The sequence below is a fragment of the Aulostomus chinensis genome, chromosome 17 (assembly GCF_037954235.1).
Source record: "Aulostomus chinensis isolate RoL2024-O1b breed Wild chromosome 17, RoL_Achi_v1.0, whole genome shotgun sequence".
Taxonomy (NCBI): domain Eukaryota; kingdom Metazoa; phylum Chordata; class Actinopteri; order Syngnathiformes; family Aulostomidae; genus Aulostomus; species Aulostomus chinensis.
In genome coordinates, this window is record NC_141336.1 from 21,958,539 (window position 1) to 21,975,094 (window position 16,556).

Sequence of the window (16,556 nt, forward strand, 5' to 3'; positions counted from 1 at the left end):
CAAATTTGTGTGAGCATCTTTTACGCCCTGAGATGCAGCGGGGGCTGTTCTTGTTTTGACTGGTATCAAGCTGGGATCGTTGGAGCATCACACCACAGGACACAAATCAAAAGGATCTGTTTCGATGAATGGGGAAGGAATGGGGGAGGTGTTGGAACTGGGGGTGCAGAAAATCAACAAGCAAGGTATTATGTCCCAGAGAGAACAATGTGTCTGTACTTTAGTCAGTTCCATTTGAAGCTGCCAACCAATAAAACTATGTATGCAATCATAGGACTTTAACTGCCCGGGGAAAATGGGAATTAATTTATTGTGGAGAATGAAGCCAGGCTGAAGAGAACGGTCTGTAGTTCTCTCTCTGGGCCGTCCATTATGTGATTGGTTTGTAGATAAACGCTACATAGGATGCATTGTTGCTAACCGGAAAATGACAGGGGCAGTTGGCTTGGTTCAGTTGTATTTTTTCTGAGCGCTTGAAGATCAGAGGGTTACTGCTGAAGAAATACTAAAAAAAACAAAACTGTTGCACAGTGGAGAGGCAGTTTTGAAGTGTTTAAGTTTAGTCCATCCTGAGTTGGATCTTTTTCAGGGAAGCACTTTGAGATCGTGAACGGATTAAAGTTTTTGGAGCTCATGAATGCATTAAAGATGTTAAATTCATCATCAGGAGTGGAGGCTTTTTGATGTCGCTCACAGTACCGTGGCGGTGACTTGCACATCCTTTATTCTCCTTACTTTTTAAAAGAGAGGCTTTGAAGCTTTGAGCGTGACTGTTCAACCTAACAGCAGTGTTCCCGTAGACCCTGTCATCAATTTATTTTCTAATCTACCATAGCAAACCGACCTCAGCCCTGCACGAGCATTGCAAGGCAAAAATCTGAAACAAGTTGCATTTTTGTTCCTTTTCTTTTTCTTTTTTTTTTTTGTAATGCCGTTCCCACGTTGACCAAAAGGTTTTGATTACAGCCTCGGTTTCCACCAGTCAAATCTGTGCTGTCACCAGCAACACACCCCCACAGGAAAAAGCTGTATGACAAAGCACTTTGTTTAGGCAGCAGCTCTATTAGGCTGTCATGACGTCAGCATGCCGCAACACTGATCTCATTGTTATGAGTGCCACCAGGTTTGAGGAACCCTCGCTGTGAAGTACATGTAGGCGAGAAGGGGAAGAGAGTGGGTTACACAAAGCCCTCCCTTGTGGCTGACAGTGGATGGTAGCCAGCACAGAAGCCTTGACTTGGATTGAATTATGACATCCTGAAATGGCCAAGAAGGAGCACTGGGGAGGTGCAATAAACCAGGTTTAACATCCCAAATGTGGTTGTTATACACAAACATAGCATGATTATTTACTTATAAAGGAGGGAGTCCATCATGTGGAAGATATGACCTAAGAGGAACTTTAAGGGTGTGTGAGCTGGTTGTTTGGTCTCAGGGAGAACTGTCTGTTCATCTTCCTCCGGGGCGCGGTGAAGGACAGGCGGAGGCACAGAGGGAAAGTGAGGATGAGTAGAAAAAAGGCATTCAGAGAATGTGAACCAGAATGCTTCAGGGTGGCCCAGTGGGTAAAAGACCCAGCCCATGTTAGAGGTCATATGTCCAGCCCCTGAAACATGCATTCAACCACTTGCATGACACAGCAAACGGTGCAGACTTCCAAGAAAGTATACCTAGGATGTGTCGTGGCATTTATATTCTTTTTAAGCGTAAAGTAAAGTCAGGTGCTAACATCATGTTTTGCTTTCCTTCTTTGGAACTTTAAGGGCTGTTTTTTCCACCACTCCTTGAAAATAAAGAGACAGGCAACCTTGACACACTAGACTGGCGGGAGCTTCATATTTGTGGTTCAGATGTGTGCATTAGTCAACCAAGAGTAATAAAGTAAAGGAAGCGCCAGTGCTGAGATGGCAGTTCGGCTGTCTGATTTTTATGAAGCGCTCAGAAAGAGCAGACTGTACCGTGCAAGTCTGACCTCAGTTAGCAGCAACGGTATCCAGCTCAGTCGACTAATGGTGTCAAAAATCCAAAAAGAAACAAGATCATTTTCAGCACAGGAGATGGTCCCAGTCGGTGCATTTTTACTTGTGTGATTTTTATTTTTTTGGTGTGTGTGTGTGTGTTTGTGTTATTGTTTTTTTTTTTTTTACAAGTGCAGTCTGTTATGTCTTTTAGCTTCAAACATCCTTGGCTGCAGATGTGAAGCTTCTGTCAGCACATGCCCTACAGGATCACTTTTTTATGTGTCGTGTGTGTGTGTTTTTTTTTTAGAGAACTGGGTGAGGCCTTGTGATCTGGTCTTGTCCAAGGTCTTAATTGGAGTCCTTGAAGTGTGTAATGCAAGTGTGTGTGTGTGTGTGTGTGTGTGTGTGTGTTGGGGGGGGGGGGTTAAATAAGCACATCCAGAAAGTTTTTATTTGCATGGAATGGATTGTGAATTCCAGAATACAATGGAGGAGATTCGCCTCGTACAAATAAGGGGGAAACTACATTCTTTTGAGTAGCAATATTTAAAGGTATAAATCTCAGTTTCTTCTGCTGGGTCTGTGCACCATGTGTTTCCTGCATGCGTGCTTCACTTCTTGGAGTGCCCCATTCTCCTCACTCCTCTGCACATAGTGATGAAAAGTGGGCCACTGTCTGTCGAAGTCATAATCCCTTCGGTTCACACGCAGCCGGGAAAGTCATTCAAGTTCATCGTTTGCTTGGCAGAGATAATCCGTTTGATGGGGAATGACCTGGGTCCATCTGAATGGCCTTTTCTGTTTTCATGGTCCTCCAAAAATCTGGAACTCTTCATCAATTTTGTGGCCGTGGTCATCGCCCTCGCCAGCTGCTGCTATTATTTCGGTTCACATCGGTTAGTCTGTGCCGGCGAGATGCTGAAAAGAAGTCAGAGGGTGACAAATAAGCACAGGGTCAGCGCTTGCGGTATTTCATTCTTTGCACTTGCCTTTTTTTAATTAAAGCTTATTTTAGGGACGTCTGATGAGTGAGGTTTGAGACCACCCAGCCGAAGTGCTCTGCCTGTGATTATATTGTCGTTAGACATTGGCATGGAGGGGCTGACGTGCTTGGTTCAGGATCCTGGAGGGTGTGTGGGAGGCTAAATGTGGTAGATGCAGCTTGTCCACGCCGCAGCCAGGAGAGTTGAGAATCCATCTCAACATGGGCTTCCCTCTCAGCCAAGCATGTGCTGGCTGCTCATCATGAAACACCACCACAACACTCCATCGTAGCTGAGCTCTCGCTCCTTTCAAGATGGTCCCAGGGAAAGTAAGTGAAGGAGAGAGAGGCAGAACGCAACATCTGCGATTGTAGAAAACACACTTTTTTTTGTGGATCACGTTTCCTCTGTTTCGATGGAAAATTAAAGTGCTGCTGGGAGAGGTGCTGAGGATATGCAATTTGTGATTAGTTTTACAGATATTTTTCCAACAGCCTCTGGTTATGAAGGGAGAAAAATCTGGTTGGTCAAACAGATCCTGCGGAGTTAAAGTAGAGACAGATGAGTGATCGTCAGTGGTTTATCACTGAGGTTGTTCCTTTTGTCCATTCTCTGTCTCTGTCAATTCCTGAAAACCTCTATATATCTGCATTGGAAATCAAAACCTCCTGGATGAGGCATCACTGGGTTGGAGCTCCCTAAAGTTGTTTTTTTTAACCTTACAAACCACACACAACTCCATCAGAGTCCAAGTATTTCGCAAGAGAATGAATCAAAACAGAAAAATCTCAATATTTCTGAACTTGTTTCCTTTCATTTATCCACAGAACTTGGTTCACCCAGAGATTTATTAACCAAGGACGTCACTGACACCAGCTTTGCTGTGTCTTGGACGGCGGCCCCGGGTAACGTTCGTCAGTACCGGATCAAGTGGAAGTCTCTGTACACTGAGGAGACGGGAGAAAAGACAATACCAGGAGACATTACAGCCACAGTACTGGAAGGTCTAACACCAGAGACACGTTATCAAGTCTCTGTGTTTGCTCTTTATGGCCATGGAGAGGGTCAGCCGTTGGTTGGAGAGGAAACCACAGACAGTAAGTTAATTACGCCGCTCGACTTCGTTTCACTCCTCCATCATTAGCTTCTCTCCCTCTGTCACTTTCTACATCTGCTCTGTGTTATCAGAAGCTTTCATTTTAAAATTCAAGAATGCCAGACTTGACTTTCTTGTCATAAACACATACTGGGTCTTAAAGTGTCACAAGCCTCTTGAGCTATGAATCCTCACCTTCTTAAAATAATTGCCAAAGTCATTTTTTAAAAACTTTTTTTCCCCCCCTAAAACAATTCCTTATGATGTTTTGTTTCCAGTCTAGTCTTTTGTGAAATACAAATTAAGAGATAATCACTGAGTGGTGGCACAGTGGTGCAGTGGTTAGCACTGTCGCCTCACAGCAAGAAGGTTCCGGGTTCGAGTCCCGGCTCCAGCAAGGAGTCTTTCTGTGTGAGTCTCCATGTTCTCCCCGTTCCTGCTGGGTTCTCTCTGGTACTCAAGCTTCCTCCCACAGTCCAAAGACATCAAGAGGGGACCAGGTTAATCCAGACTCTAAATTGACCGTAGGCGTGGCTGTGAGAGCCAATGGTTGTCTGTCTCTATGTGTTGGCCCTGTGATGGACTGGTGACCCGTCCAGGGTGAACCCCGCCTCTCACCTGAAGGCTGCTGGGATCGGCTCCACCCTGCAACGCTGGTGTTGAATCAGGGGCCTTCTCGTAATCGGCCGATAATTCAAGTTCAGGTATCGGAGGGAAAAAATAGTACCGAAGAATCTCTATTATGTACTGAGGGGATGCAATACAACACAAAGCCAGTTGAAATGGGAGAGAGACACTGACCTCTCCCAGTTCGACGACAGCCACGGTCAAATCATGAGAAAAGCACCAGTTTGAATGGAATTTGTCCACCAGAAAATGGAATGTGTCAAAGGAAAAACCATCATTATGGTTTATTGATTCTGTCTGTCAAAGTAAGAAAAAGGTGGCCCGTACGAGAAACAGAAGCATCAGGCAGCTTTTAGAAATTAAACATTCATTTTGCTCATTCCTTCCCCGGCCTTGTGTTATCTGTTGCTGTCTTTTCTTGTGCTCAACAGAAATCACATGTTTCTGTGGGCTGAGACACAGACGGCAAACTTGGATGCGCTGCATTTTTCCGATAATAAAAGTCTTGCCCTCGAAAATAGAACGTCTAAATATTTTTTTTTCCCCTCCGTTCGTTTCAGAGTTTTTGAAAATTCACACTCCTGCTCTGAAAGTCAGAAAAGCTCGGACACACGCACACACGCACGCACGCACGCACGCAGGCACACACACAATGGAAAAACGAGTACCATGGGTTAGCTCATATTCACACGACATCCAAGCCTGGCTCCTAAACCCACCAACCAAACATGATCAATCATGTAGATTTAGGCCTGTTTAATGTATAGCCCTGAAATCAGAAATGATGTGGTGGGTTTGTATTCACACGCATGTGGAAACTGAGCAGATATCCGGACGAAAGACTGCGAGGTAGCCAAGCGTGTTCCTGTTTAGTTACACCAGCAGGAAAGCCGCGCTGCTTATGTTTCCAAAGGTATATTGGAAACATCGGCTGCTAAACATACATTCAGCTCAGATTCCTTTCTGAACTTGTCCCAAAATCTGCACTTTCCTTCATCCATCTATCACTTTTCATCTTTTTAATTCTTATTGCTCCTTTCTTCTCATTTGCAGTCTCGGCTGCTGCCAGAGCAATCGCCGTCTCCGAGGAGACAGAGAAGAGCATGAGGGTGACATGGCAAGCTGCACCTGGAAATGTCATCAACTACCGCGTCACTTATAAACCCCAGGCTGGAGGACGCCAGCTGGCGGCTAAGGTGCCCGGTGGCAACACCACCACCGTGCTGAGGCGTCTGACTCCCCTCACCACTTATGAGATTATTGTCCTGCCCGTCTACCGTTCAGGAGAGGGCAAAGCAAGGCAAGGGTTGGGAACAACACGTACGTTGCTTTATCATTTGCTCTCATAGTGAAGTAAATATCTCTTCATCTTGATTGTAGGACACCCTAGAGACCCTTTTCATTTCTCCTCTCTCTAGTTACTCCTTATAAAGGCCCCAGGAATCTCAAGACTTCCGAGCCAACCAAGACAAGTTTCCGTGTAACATGGGACCACGCTCCAGGTGATGTCAGGGGCTATAAGGTCACTTTCCACCCTTCAAAGAATGAAATTGACCTGGGGGAACTTTTAGTCGGCCCCTATGACAACACTGTGGTGTTGGAGGAGTTAAGGTGAGTCCAGGCTGATGTTATTGCATTCTCTAGAATATTCCATTAAATTTATATTCCATTAAGATTTATTTTTCGGTCTACAGAGCTAATACCACATACTCAGTGAGTGTGTTTGGCATGTTTGATGGCGGAGAGAGCATGCCATTGGCCGGAGAGGAGAAAACCACACTCTCTGATGGACCCGATCCTCCTCCTTACCAGTTGTCAGGTAACGTTACATAATATTCCGCTATTTTACGACAAGTAAGTGAAAGTATTATCATAAGAGTAGGAAGAGAACTTAGTAGATGCTCAAAGTGACTGGCATGTCTGGTGAAAGAGCAACACCAGGAGCGGATAAGGTTTCACTCATTGGGTTATTACACTTTTCATCGCCGCTAAGTTAGCGTCTGCAGTGTGTTATGTCTCTGGGCAGCAAAACATTGGAAGCTATATCACATAGTAATTTTTTTTTTCTATGGGAAAATACAGACCCATGCCCTATAAAAGCTGCTCCTCATGCCTTTCCTCAATGCTCATTGTCACAGTTGTAATGGCCGTTCCATCTGTCGGCTCTTTCTTGCTTTCGTCATCGAGTCACAGTCACAGTTTTGAGTGCAGCTAGATTCGTATAATCTGTTTGCAGTTATAAAATGTTTTACTACCTCATGAGTCAGAACATAACAGGCACAAGTGAGGAGAAATGCCTGAAGGAACTGGAAAGGTCAGCTTGACTTAGGCCCTGTCAAGGGGAGCTTCTCGTTCCAAGAATGCAGAAAAGTGAAGCAAATCCTTCTGTATACACCTGGAAGAGTCAGACTTTGACGTATGCTAGCAGACGTTTTAAAGTAAGCTGGTTGTTTGTCATGGGGGTGGGGGTGGGGGTGGGGGTAGGGAATGACCAGGCTATAAATCAAATATGTAACCTGTGTTCAGTTGCAGACAGAGGCAGTTAGTGCAACATCTGCAGCCTTCTTTTAGGTGCCGAGGACTGGATGCCTTCCTCTTCATCAAACAGGTGGAAAATAAGATCTGAATATTGCTCTGCTGCTACGGAGGTGGCAGGTCTCTCTCTCTCTCTCTCTCTCTCTCTCTCTCTCTCTCTCTCTTACACTCTCTAAAACACCACGGACTCCTAAGAGTGTATTCTCCTGATTTGCCACCAGGACTAGCTCACAAATCCAAGAAGAACAGCCAAGAGAGATGCTGCACAAGACCAGAAGACAATAATTACAACACTCGGAAAACAAATGATAGAAATTCCTCTGAAAAGGAAGAAACAAATATTAACTGCCTGCTTGTGGAGATGTTTGTGTTGCATTGTTTGGATGCCATTTGTTCTCTTTCATACCAAAAAGTCCTCTCTCCTTCTTTCCTTTACCTCTCACACCTCCCACAACATTATAATTCACTCCATCATTTTGCGTGCATGACATTTAAACATGAGCTTGTATGAAATGTGTCAGATTAAGACGCTTTTGCCGTCATGTGTCAGATGTTTCCTGTAGGACCACTGCTCAGGCCGATATCGTGCTGCTGGTGGACGGCTCCTGGAGTATCGGGCGTCTCAACTTCAAGACCATCCGTGCCTTCATCGCTCGTATGGTGGGAGTCTTTGACATCGGCCCTGATAGGGTCCAGATCGGTCAGTCTACAGCGAATAAGCAAAGTCATCTGGTTATTTCTAATACAAATACCTAACACGGGTTTGTGGTTTCTTCAGGTCTTGCTCAGTACAGCGGTGATCCAAAGACTGAATGGCACTTGGACACTCACAAAACCCGGGACGCTCTCCTGGATGCTATTGCTAACCTGCCCTACAAAGGCGGAAACACCTTGACTGGTACTTTGATTTATGTGTTTAGTCATAAATTGTACTTCACTGCATGCGTCTTACATTTCTTGGTTCCTGAGATTTATTTGAGGAAGAAAAACAACTTTTCCACAGGTTTGGCTTTGAACTACCTGCTCCAGAACAATTTCAAAGAGAATGTCGGCATGCGGCCCAACTCTCGCCGAATTGGCGTGTTGATCACTGACGGCAAATCCCAGGATGATGTCATCATCAACTCTCAGAACTTGCGTGATAATGACATAGAGCTGTATGCCATTGGTAAGCAGACATGCATCAATTGATCTCATTGTTGTTGTTTTTTTTAAAAAGCGCATTTGGAAGTGCCTTTCGAACATCCTCTGACTTTATCATTCCTCTCCAGGTGTGAAGAACGCCGATGAGAACGAGTTGAGGTCCATTGCCTCTGATCCAGATGATATTCACATGTACAACGTGGCCGACTTCTCCTTCCTGTTGGACATTGTGGACAGCCTGACTGAGAACCTTTGCAACAGTGTCAAGGGACCAGGTGTGTGTACATGAACAGTAATAAGTGAACAAAGTACAGGAAGTCATCAAGACCAGTGCATCAGATTGCAAATAATAATATTAAAAATCTTAATATTGTATAAAATGACTTTTCCAATCCCAAACTGATAAACTGTAGAAAGTTCCCAGAGCCTCAGTTACATGTCTGGGCGACTGCAGAGTGCAACACCAGGAGCAAAAGAAGCAGCTGGTCCCTTACATGTTCCGTCTGCCTCCCTGGAATAGGAAATTGCATGCCTCTTCATCAAACTGAAGTGTGGATGCAGTAGGGGAACTTCCTGGGGAGGATGTAGCTTTTAAGCTTTATGAGAATGAGCAGGTGGCAGCATAAATGTAGGAAACAAGCAGGCCCGCGTTAACACACGTGTGCACTGGGATGTCTCATGTTGCACTTTTCCCTCTTTCTTCTGCTCCAACAGGAGGTCCGCCTGAAGCCCCCACTAACCTGGTAACATCAGAAGTGACTCACCAGTCTTTCCGGGCCACTTGGACCGCCCCTGAAGGACCTGTGGAAAAATACCGCGTGGAGTATGTGACCGTGTCAGGAAGGCCACAACAGGTACATCTGCTCCCCCCACCCCAAAAAAACCCAGCTCTACTGAGTCAATCGCATCTCCCTGGGCAGCTGGCGTGAATGTGAACTTCTATTTCTGACACTAATGGGAAAGTCCAGTCAAACTTCTATTTCCAGCCTCTTGCTTGTATTGGCTTTTTGATTTATTGGTGTCTGATTACAAGATGGCCCGACGAAGGGCAAGGAAACAAAACAACAATACATTTTTTTAAACAAAAAACCCACACAGTTCTCAGTATCAGAAAGTCAATAAAAAAAGATAGGGATTGATCCAGAACCAGAAAGGTCTCGACTCCACAGCGTTTTGAATAAATTCAGGGTTCTGAATCTAATTACACTCCTGTTACATTTTGGTATTTTTATGTTTAGCTGAACATAGTTTATGGATTCTGCATTGAAGCAAATGCCAAGTAAAGCCATGTGGGGCCGGGTCCATGTTGGAAATCACTACAGAATGTTAAGTTAAATCCTATAAATACACTGAACTTGATAGATTATCCCCGTTATCATAAAACAATGCTTTTAAAATGCAGTTTTTTGTGGTTGTTTATCATAACCTCTTATGCAAATGGCCTGGAAATGTTAAGTCAGAGAAGTAATCATCCGTAACAGATCCAGCAAGTATCTGGCAAGTTGCCTTCCGCTGCCTGATTGAATTATGAAAAATAATACACAGGGAGTGAATTACAGACTCAAGTATCCTGAAAGCTTATTGGAATGAAGACCTCCACTCTTTCACTATCCCGCGTTGTTAGGTGTTTGTGGACGGCACTGAGACCACAGTGGTCCTCCAGCAGCTCGACCCCCTGACCCAGTACCAGGTCGCCGTCTACTCCGTGGTGGGAGAGGAGAGCAGCGAGCCTCTCAAGGGAATGGAGACCACACGTAGGTTCTATCTCTGTCTCTTTGGTTTTTTTGTTTTGTTTCGTTTTTTTTTTTGGTTTACTCTTCGACCTGAATCATTTGATTTAAAGGAAATTTCTGTGTGGGACACAAGTGGGAATATAAACTGTCTAAAGAGAGCAATCTAAACATTATACCCAGTGCTTTTAACAAATGGTTTGACCAGGCTTTAATCATTGGTTGTAGACGTCCATGTTATGTTTAATCACCACAAGAAGCTTTCACTGATGCATAAACAGTTCTCTGCATCAGGAAGCCCAGACTCGTGTGGTTGTCAGAGAGCAGCAGCTTCAGTTTCAGCATTCTCCTGAGCACTCGGGAGCCTTAAGAACTGAATCTCTTGCTTGGATGCATGTGGACCGCCATGTTTGAGTGGGATTTGGGATTCCTGTGTGGTCTCTATTCATCAAGCCTTCAGTATATATATATCTATATATATATCTATCTCCATATATATATATATATATATATATATATATATATGTATATATATGTATATACACACACACACACACCACACAGAGTATGTAGTATAGTAGTGTATACAGATGTGTCCTTGCATTGTTTAGAGAACTACATGTGGCTGCACAAGGATGAGAATAGTAACTCAAGTTCAGAGACAATCCATGCCGTCTTCTGTAAAAGTCGCTTTATTAATGATCTCTAGATTAGCAGACTCAGCTGCCTCATATAGAAACTACACCTTCACATGTTCATGCCGCACCACAACGATGAGGGCAAGTCAGGTTTATTAATACGGTGCTTAATCACAACACATTGTATAGCAGAAGAGGTCAGGCACCACTCTTCATTCCTTTGGACCCGACAGCTCCCCAAGAGGGCGGCCATCCGCCTCGAGCGGCTGGGGTAAAAGAGAGCAGGACAGAGGGGCTGAGACAGAGACAGAGAGAGAGAGACTGACAGACGTGGACCAAGAAAGAGACAGAAAGAAGCGGAGAGACAAACAGAGGGACGGGGAGACACAGGAGGCAATAACCACAATAGAGGCAGGAGTAACATCAACCCAACAAACGGCAGCATAATATCAGCATTAAAGTGCGAGTATAACTAAAAACCTGGGGCTGATACTAGTACACAATGATACTCGTGACCCATTAATAATACTGACGGGTGTGTTTCTGTATCCATTTCAGCACACATATAAGAGTACCAATATGTACGCTGACAAAAGCAAGCAGCGGTAATAACCTCAGATCTACTGCCTCTGTCATACAGTGCCCCTGAGCGCTGTGAGGAAGATGGACATTTATGATGAGCAGATGACCACCATGCGGGTGAGGTGGGAGGAGGTGGAGGGCGCAACGGGCTACATGCTGCTCTACAGCGCCATCAACGCTACCCAGCCCACCAGTGAGCAGGAGGTAATCCTGAGTAGAGGCCGGTCAGCGGCGGCTGTGAAAGATTTGCATGAGGAGTAACTGACCACATACACGTGTTTATGGTGGGACGCATACGCATGCACGCGCGCGCGCGCACACACACACACACACACACACACACACACACACATAAACAAATGCATCGCTAAACACTCATTCAGCCAACCCTCAGCACTTTTTTGACAAAATGCAGATGTGACACAGTGAAATAACATTTAACAAAGCAGCCAGTGTTTGCTTCGCCATTCAGCAAACAAGGGAAAATTGGAAAATACAGAGGCACATTGTTAGCCACAAAGAGGGGGGTGGGGGGTGTTGCACCACCACAGTCTCACTCAGCCAAGGGGCCGTCATCATTGGTTCAGAAGGAGGGAATGTATTTGTGTCACTGAGGAAACCCTCTCATCCTCCTGCCCTCTAACCCTGTGATGTTGCTCTGTCTTGTCCCCTTTCAGGTCAGAGTGGGAGGAGATACAACTGACGTCCAGCTGGTGAAGCTGCTGCCCGACACCGCCTACACACTTTCCCTCTTCGCTCTGCATGGAGAGTCTGCTAGCGACCCGCTGACCAAGCAGGGAGTCACCCGTACGTAGCGGCTGCACCTCCGTCACGCCTGCAGCAGATATTTAACGAGGATAATTTGTGTTATTAACGAGCGTTCTGTCTTTCTAATACTCACAGATGCATCTTTAGCTCACAAAGACATGTTTGATGCTTCATTTTTTTTCCCCTTTGTGACTCGAGAATGCAGAAAAAGAGCCAGAAACGAATAAGCTAAACAGCAAAAAAACAGTCTACGAACTCCCAAGCACGTACTGTTTCATTCAAGTCTACATTACCCAGCTTTATGCTCATTAATTAGCTTCAAGCTAAATATGTGTTTCTGGCTCTTCCTGTACTCTGGAGACACAAAGACGGTGTCTGTCTTAGCTCATATGACACATATTTGTGAGTATTTGTGAGACAGAATACATTTCTTTTAGTGAACTATTGCTTTAGCAAGATTATATTACACATGCACATGCAAACTGACAGTTTTATCCAGTGCTACGGAGGTAACTAAGCACTAATCTAACCTTCGGTCCCTTGTTCAGTGCCCCTGCCACCCGCGGGCGAGCTGAGGGTTCGTGATGTCACCCACAGCACCATGAGGCTTATTTGGGACGCCGCTCCTGGACTTGTTCGCAAATACCTCATCACCTACAAGCCTGAGTCAGGAGATGCTAAGGAGGTGAGTTCCACACAATCATTTACTTTTTTAATCCGGCAAAAAAAAAAAAAAAATCGGCCAACTGTGTTTTTATAGGTTTAATTCCTGGGTTTTATAAAAAAGGAACCTCCTAATTTTTCACAGCTGTTGCTGTTAAGAACAACACTCGTTCTGTTAATGCAGGCCAAGATCATTTTGGATTCAAGAGTATTTGAGGACGTTTGCGGTCCCACACTCCACCGCTAGCTTTCAGTTGTAGCTAAGCTAACTAGCAGTCAGCCGTCCTGTCAGGGGTCTCTCTCTCTTTCTTTCTCTCTCTCTCTCTCTGCATGTCTGGCTTGAAAAAGGATGGACAGTAAGTGTGTTTCCCCAAAAATTGGCGTGTCCTTTTAGAGAGAGGAGGTTGCCAGTAGTTTGATGGTGGTGAAATGATATTGATAGTTTTGTCTCATCCTTCAATGTATTGGCTTAGACGGCATAATGGAGGCCGCAGCTGCTGTTGTGTGGACATTTCAAAGCCATTTTCACCCATGAAAAGATTGTGGGAATATCCTAATATGGTTTTGTAGGGTGGTTCATGTCGAATGGATTTGGCTCATTCCCCTCTGGGAGTTCTTTGGCTGCAGTGGCTACCTCTGAGTGGCGGTAATCTTAAAAGCATATATGTGAAAGTGAATCATGGGAGGAAAATTTCAAAAATAGGGTGGGAGAGAAAAGCTGCCCAGAAAATCAAAGAATGTTTCACTGACCTTACGATCACGTGACGATAGAACATAGTAAGTGACGACATGCCGCTCAAAATAAACTGCTGGGCAAATATCCCGCAGGATTTCAACTGAGGTGCCTCCTCATGATATAAATGAAAAAAAAACAAAAAACAAAAAAAACTAAAGTCTAAATTTGCAAATATACTCACCCAAAACTCCTTGCGTCTGCATTGTTGATGATATTTAACAATGTTATGTAACTGTTTTCTAAAGCTGGAAGTGGGCGGAAGTGTTACCACCAAGCAACTGGACAACCTGATCTCGCAGACGGAGTACGCCCTGGCAGTCACTCCCATCTACGACGAGGGTCCTGGCCAGCCGATGCTGGGAGAAGCAATCACTGGTGAGAGTGGAAATGCTGTCAGGCCGTGGCACTTTCACTTGCTGTTCAGTACTGTTGATTTTCTAAAGCCACTTCCCCTCAACTCGCTAGACGTGGTTCCCGCCCCCAAGAACCTGCGTTTCTCTGAGGTCACGCAGACCAGCTTCAGAGCCCACTGGGAGCACGGAGCCCCTGATGTGGCCCTGTACCGCATCGGGTGGACTAAACAGGGAGAGAACAACTTCCAATACGTAAGAGAAAACCAGCTGTTTAAGATGTTTACATTTCTAAGAACTCGTGCAGGATCTCATGATGATTCCTGCAGAAACCTCTATGACAAAGACCTTCAGAGGGAAGCAGATCATCTAAAAAACAGACCTTCTCTCTACCAATCCAATTAAAATCACTCCAATGTAGATGCCTTGGTTTTTATTGGGTACATTTTGAGCCAAACACCTTTTTCCACATGCTGTGTTTGTGTTTTCTTCATCAGGCCATTCTGAATAGCGACGAGACAACCCACGTCCTGGAGAACCTGGAGCCGGACACTCCCTACGATGTGTCTGTCACTGCCATCTACCCGGATGAATCAGAGAGCGAGGATCTGTTAGGAACCGAGAGAACATGTAAGATGAACGCCTCCTCGGCTCTGCGATGACAACTTCAGATAACACACGTTTGCCTCAGACAGAATCTCTGTGCTGGATCTTGACAAACGGCAAAGATTAACCCTTTGTTTTGACCTTCTGGTAATTTGCTGAGTGACATGTTGAGTGAAGGGTGTGCCCATTATACCTTTCTATTTTTGCCTCTTTAGTGTCCAGGCAAGGTGTGCCAAGTAAGTATGTTCGTGGTAAAGCAAGAGGACGCTTGTGATGAAGTGATGAGCGCATGTCTTATTTATTTATTGCCCAATCATCAGCGCTGTTGTTCACTGGTCAACCAATCATCATCTTCATCATTGTCATCATCGTCATCATCATCAAGCAAGGCGCTTAACCCATCCACTGTTGTGCTGCAGCTGTCACAGCCAGCTACATTAAGTGTGTGTCGTTGTCTGTCCGCGCGCGCGTGCGTGTGTGTGTGTGTCTTGTCTTCCGCATCGTCCATCCCGAGGCTGTTCATGAGTGTGTTGTTGTTCAGTCAGAGCAAAATGACTGATGATGGATCACCATGCATGTTCTGGCCACACAGGGAATGTCAGTCCCTGTTTTTGAATCCACATCCATCCATCCATCCGTCCGTCCATCCATCCATCCATCCATCCATCCATCCGTCCGTCCATCCATCCATCCATCCGTGCATTTATCAGTCCATCCATTCATCATCTTTTCATCCATCCATTTGCTCCTGAATCCATCCCTGCTTCAGAAAAGACACAATCGTGCGAGTGGAATTGTGTCTTTTCTTTTCTTTTAAAGTTGCGATCCTTGCCAGAGCGTCAGTGAATTCGCCGTTACAATCAAAACAGTCAACCACAAAAAAGAGAAAAAAAAAAGATTCTCTGACAGCATATCAAGGACTGCGTCTTTAAAAGATATTTCTCAGAAGAAAAAAAAAACGTGGATCTCTGACTCCACTCAGTGGTCTTGGTTGTAATTGTGATGCGTGGGGTTTTCCAGCACCTAACGCGCCTCCCACCGACTTGGTTGTGTTCAACGAAACAACCACCACCCTGAACGCCAGGTGGAGTCCAGCAGCAGGCCGCGTGCAGAACTACAGGATCACTTACGTGCCCACCGCTGGAGGAAGGAGCCAGACTGTAAGTAGAACAAAACACAGACACATGCACAGTGTGTGTGTGTGTGTGTGTGTGTGTGTGTTTGTGTGTACATGCAAATGCGGTGCTTTCAAATCACAACATAGACGCACACTTACACAGAGTCTCATGCAGGGAAACCATTAACACCAAAAGCAATCAAATAGAAAGTTGTGAGAAGGAACACAATTTAAACTTAATTATTGTAGGTGTGAAATAATCCCAAATACTACGCGTCTGAAAGAACAGAGGCAGCTGGAGGAGCGTGATGAAGGACTGGAGGGGTGAGTGTGTAGTAGCGGAAACCTGGAAGCCGCTTGGTAGTGGCAGCCTGTTTAGATTGAAGGTTTCTGATCTCCAGGCGTAAAGGAGCATGCCACCTTTTTGGGGAATTTAGCTCATTTGCCGTCTCCCTCAGAGCCAGAGAGGAAGGTAGATTCTCTCCTCTCTTCTGTGCATCAGCGAGACGCACAAAAACCAGCCCAATGCCAGTTACTCAGTTCCCAAAACCTTTAATCCCCCCTTGTTCCAGTATCTCATTTATCCTCATTCTCCCTCACAAAATGAGACATGATTAGCGGTTGTTGCTCTTCAAGTCATCAATTACGTTTTAAGCCGGCTCAAGTTTGAGGGGCGGCCTTGAATCAGTCAGGACAGTAATTCTGGCTTTGGATCTGATTCTAAAACGACGATGCTTCATTCTGAATGTTACACACAATCTCAGTTTTACCAATGAAGACCAAGACTGTTTTGGAGAATCGCGTATACAAGGGCTTTGAACGGAGGTGTGCTAGCGCTTGCGCTAATAGCAGTTATCCAGTCTGCGTGGGTCTCAGCACGCACAGAGAGAACTCTCTCCTTGTTTGGCTCTGAGGAGGATGACTAATAAGTGTATTTTCCTTGTTGTATTCTCTTTAGGGCTTTAAAAGCTACTTCTTGCATTCTTCGGTGGACGTGAGTCTCACATGACTCAGTCAAACG

The 16,556-nt window shown here is 45.1% G+C and overlaps 1 protein-coding gene across 4 annotated transcripts in view; it reads left to right on the forward strand.

Moving 5' to 3' along the window:
• The window catches only part of col12a1a (collagen, type XII, alpha 1a), a 52,573-nt gene that overhangs the window by 11,518 nt on the left and 24,499 nt on the right, over positions 1-16,556 (forward strand). For 3 of the 4 annotated variants that reach the window (XM_086183711.1, XM_086183709.1, XM_086183713.1), the window contains exons 14-31: positions 3,772-4,041; positions 5,721-5,987; positions 6,086-6,278; positions 6,362-6,486; positions 7,753-7,902; positions 7,981-8,100; positions 8,206-8,370; positions 8,474-8,620; positions 9,060-9,199; positions 9,970-10,099; positions 11,354-11,499; positions 11,973-12,102; positions 12,612-12,748; positions 13,708-13,837; positions 13,928-14,067; positions 14,310-14,442; positions 14,634-14,654; positions 15,439-15,578. In XM_086183711.1, the coding sequence (XP_086039837.1) occupies positions 3,772-4,041; positions 5,721-5,987; positions 6,086-6,278; positions 6,362-6,486; positions 7,753-7,902; positions 7,981-8,100; positions 8,206-8,370; positions 8,474-8,620; positions 9,060-9,199; positions 9,970-10,099; positions 11,354-11,499; positions 11,973-12,102; positions 12,612-12,748; positions 13,708-13,837; positions 13,928-14,067; positions 14,310-14,442; positions 14,634-14,654; positions 15,439-15,578 (2,684 nt within the window). The remainder of the gene's footprint in view (positions 1-3,771; positions 4,042-5,720; positions 5,988-6,085; positions 6,279-6,361; positions 6,487-7,752; positions 7,903-7,980; positions 8,101-8,205; positions 8,371-8,473; positions 8,621-9,059; positions 9,200-9,969; positions 10,100-11,353; positions 11,500-11,972; positions 12,103-12,611; positions 12,749-13,707; positions 13,838-13,927; positions 14,068-14,309; positions 14,443-14,633; positions 14,655-15,438; positions 15,579-16,556) is intronic. The other variant, XM_086183712.1, reaches the window with a different exon arrangement.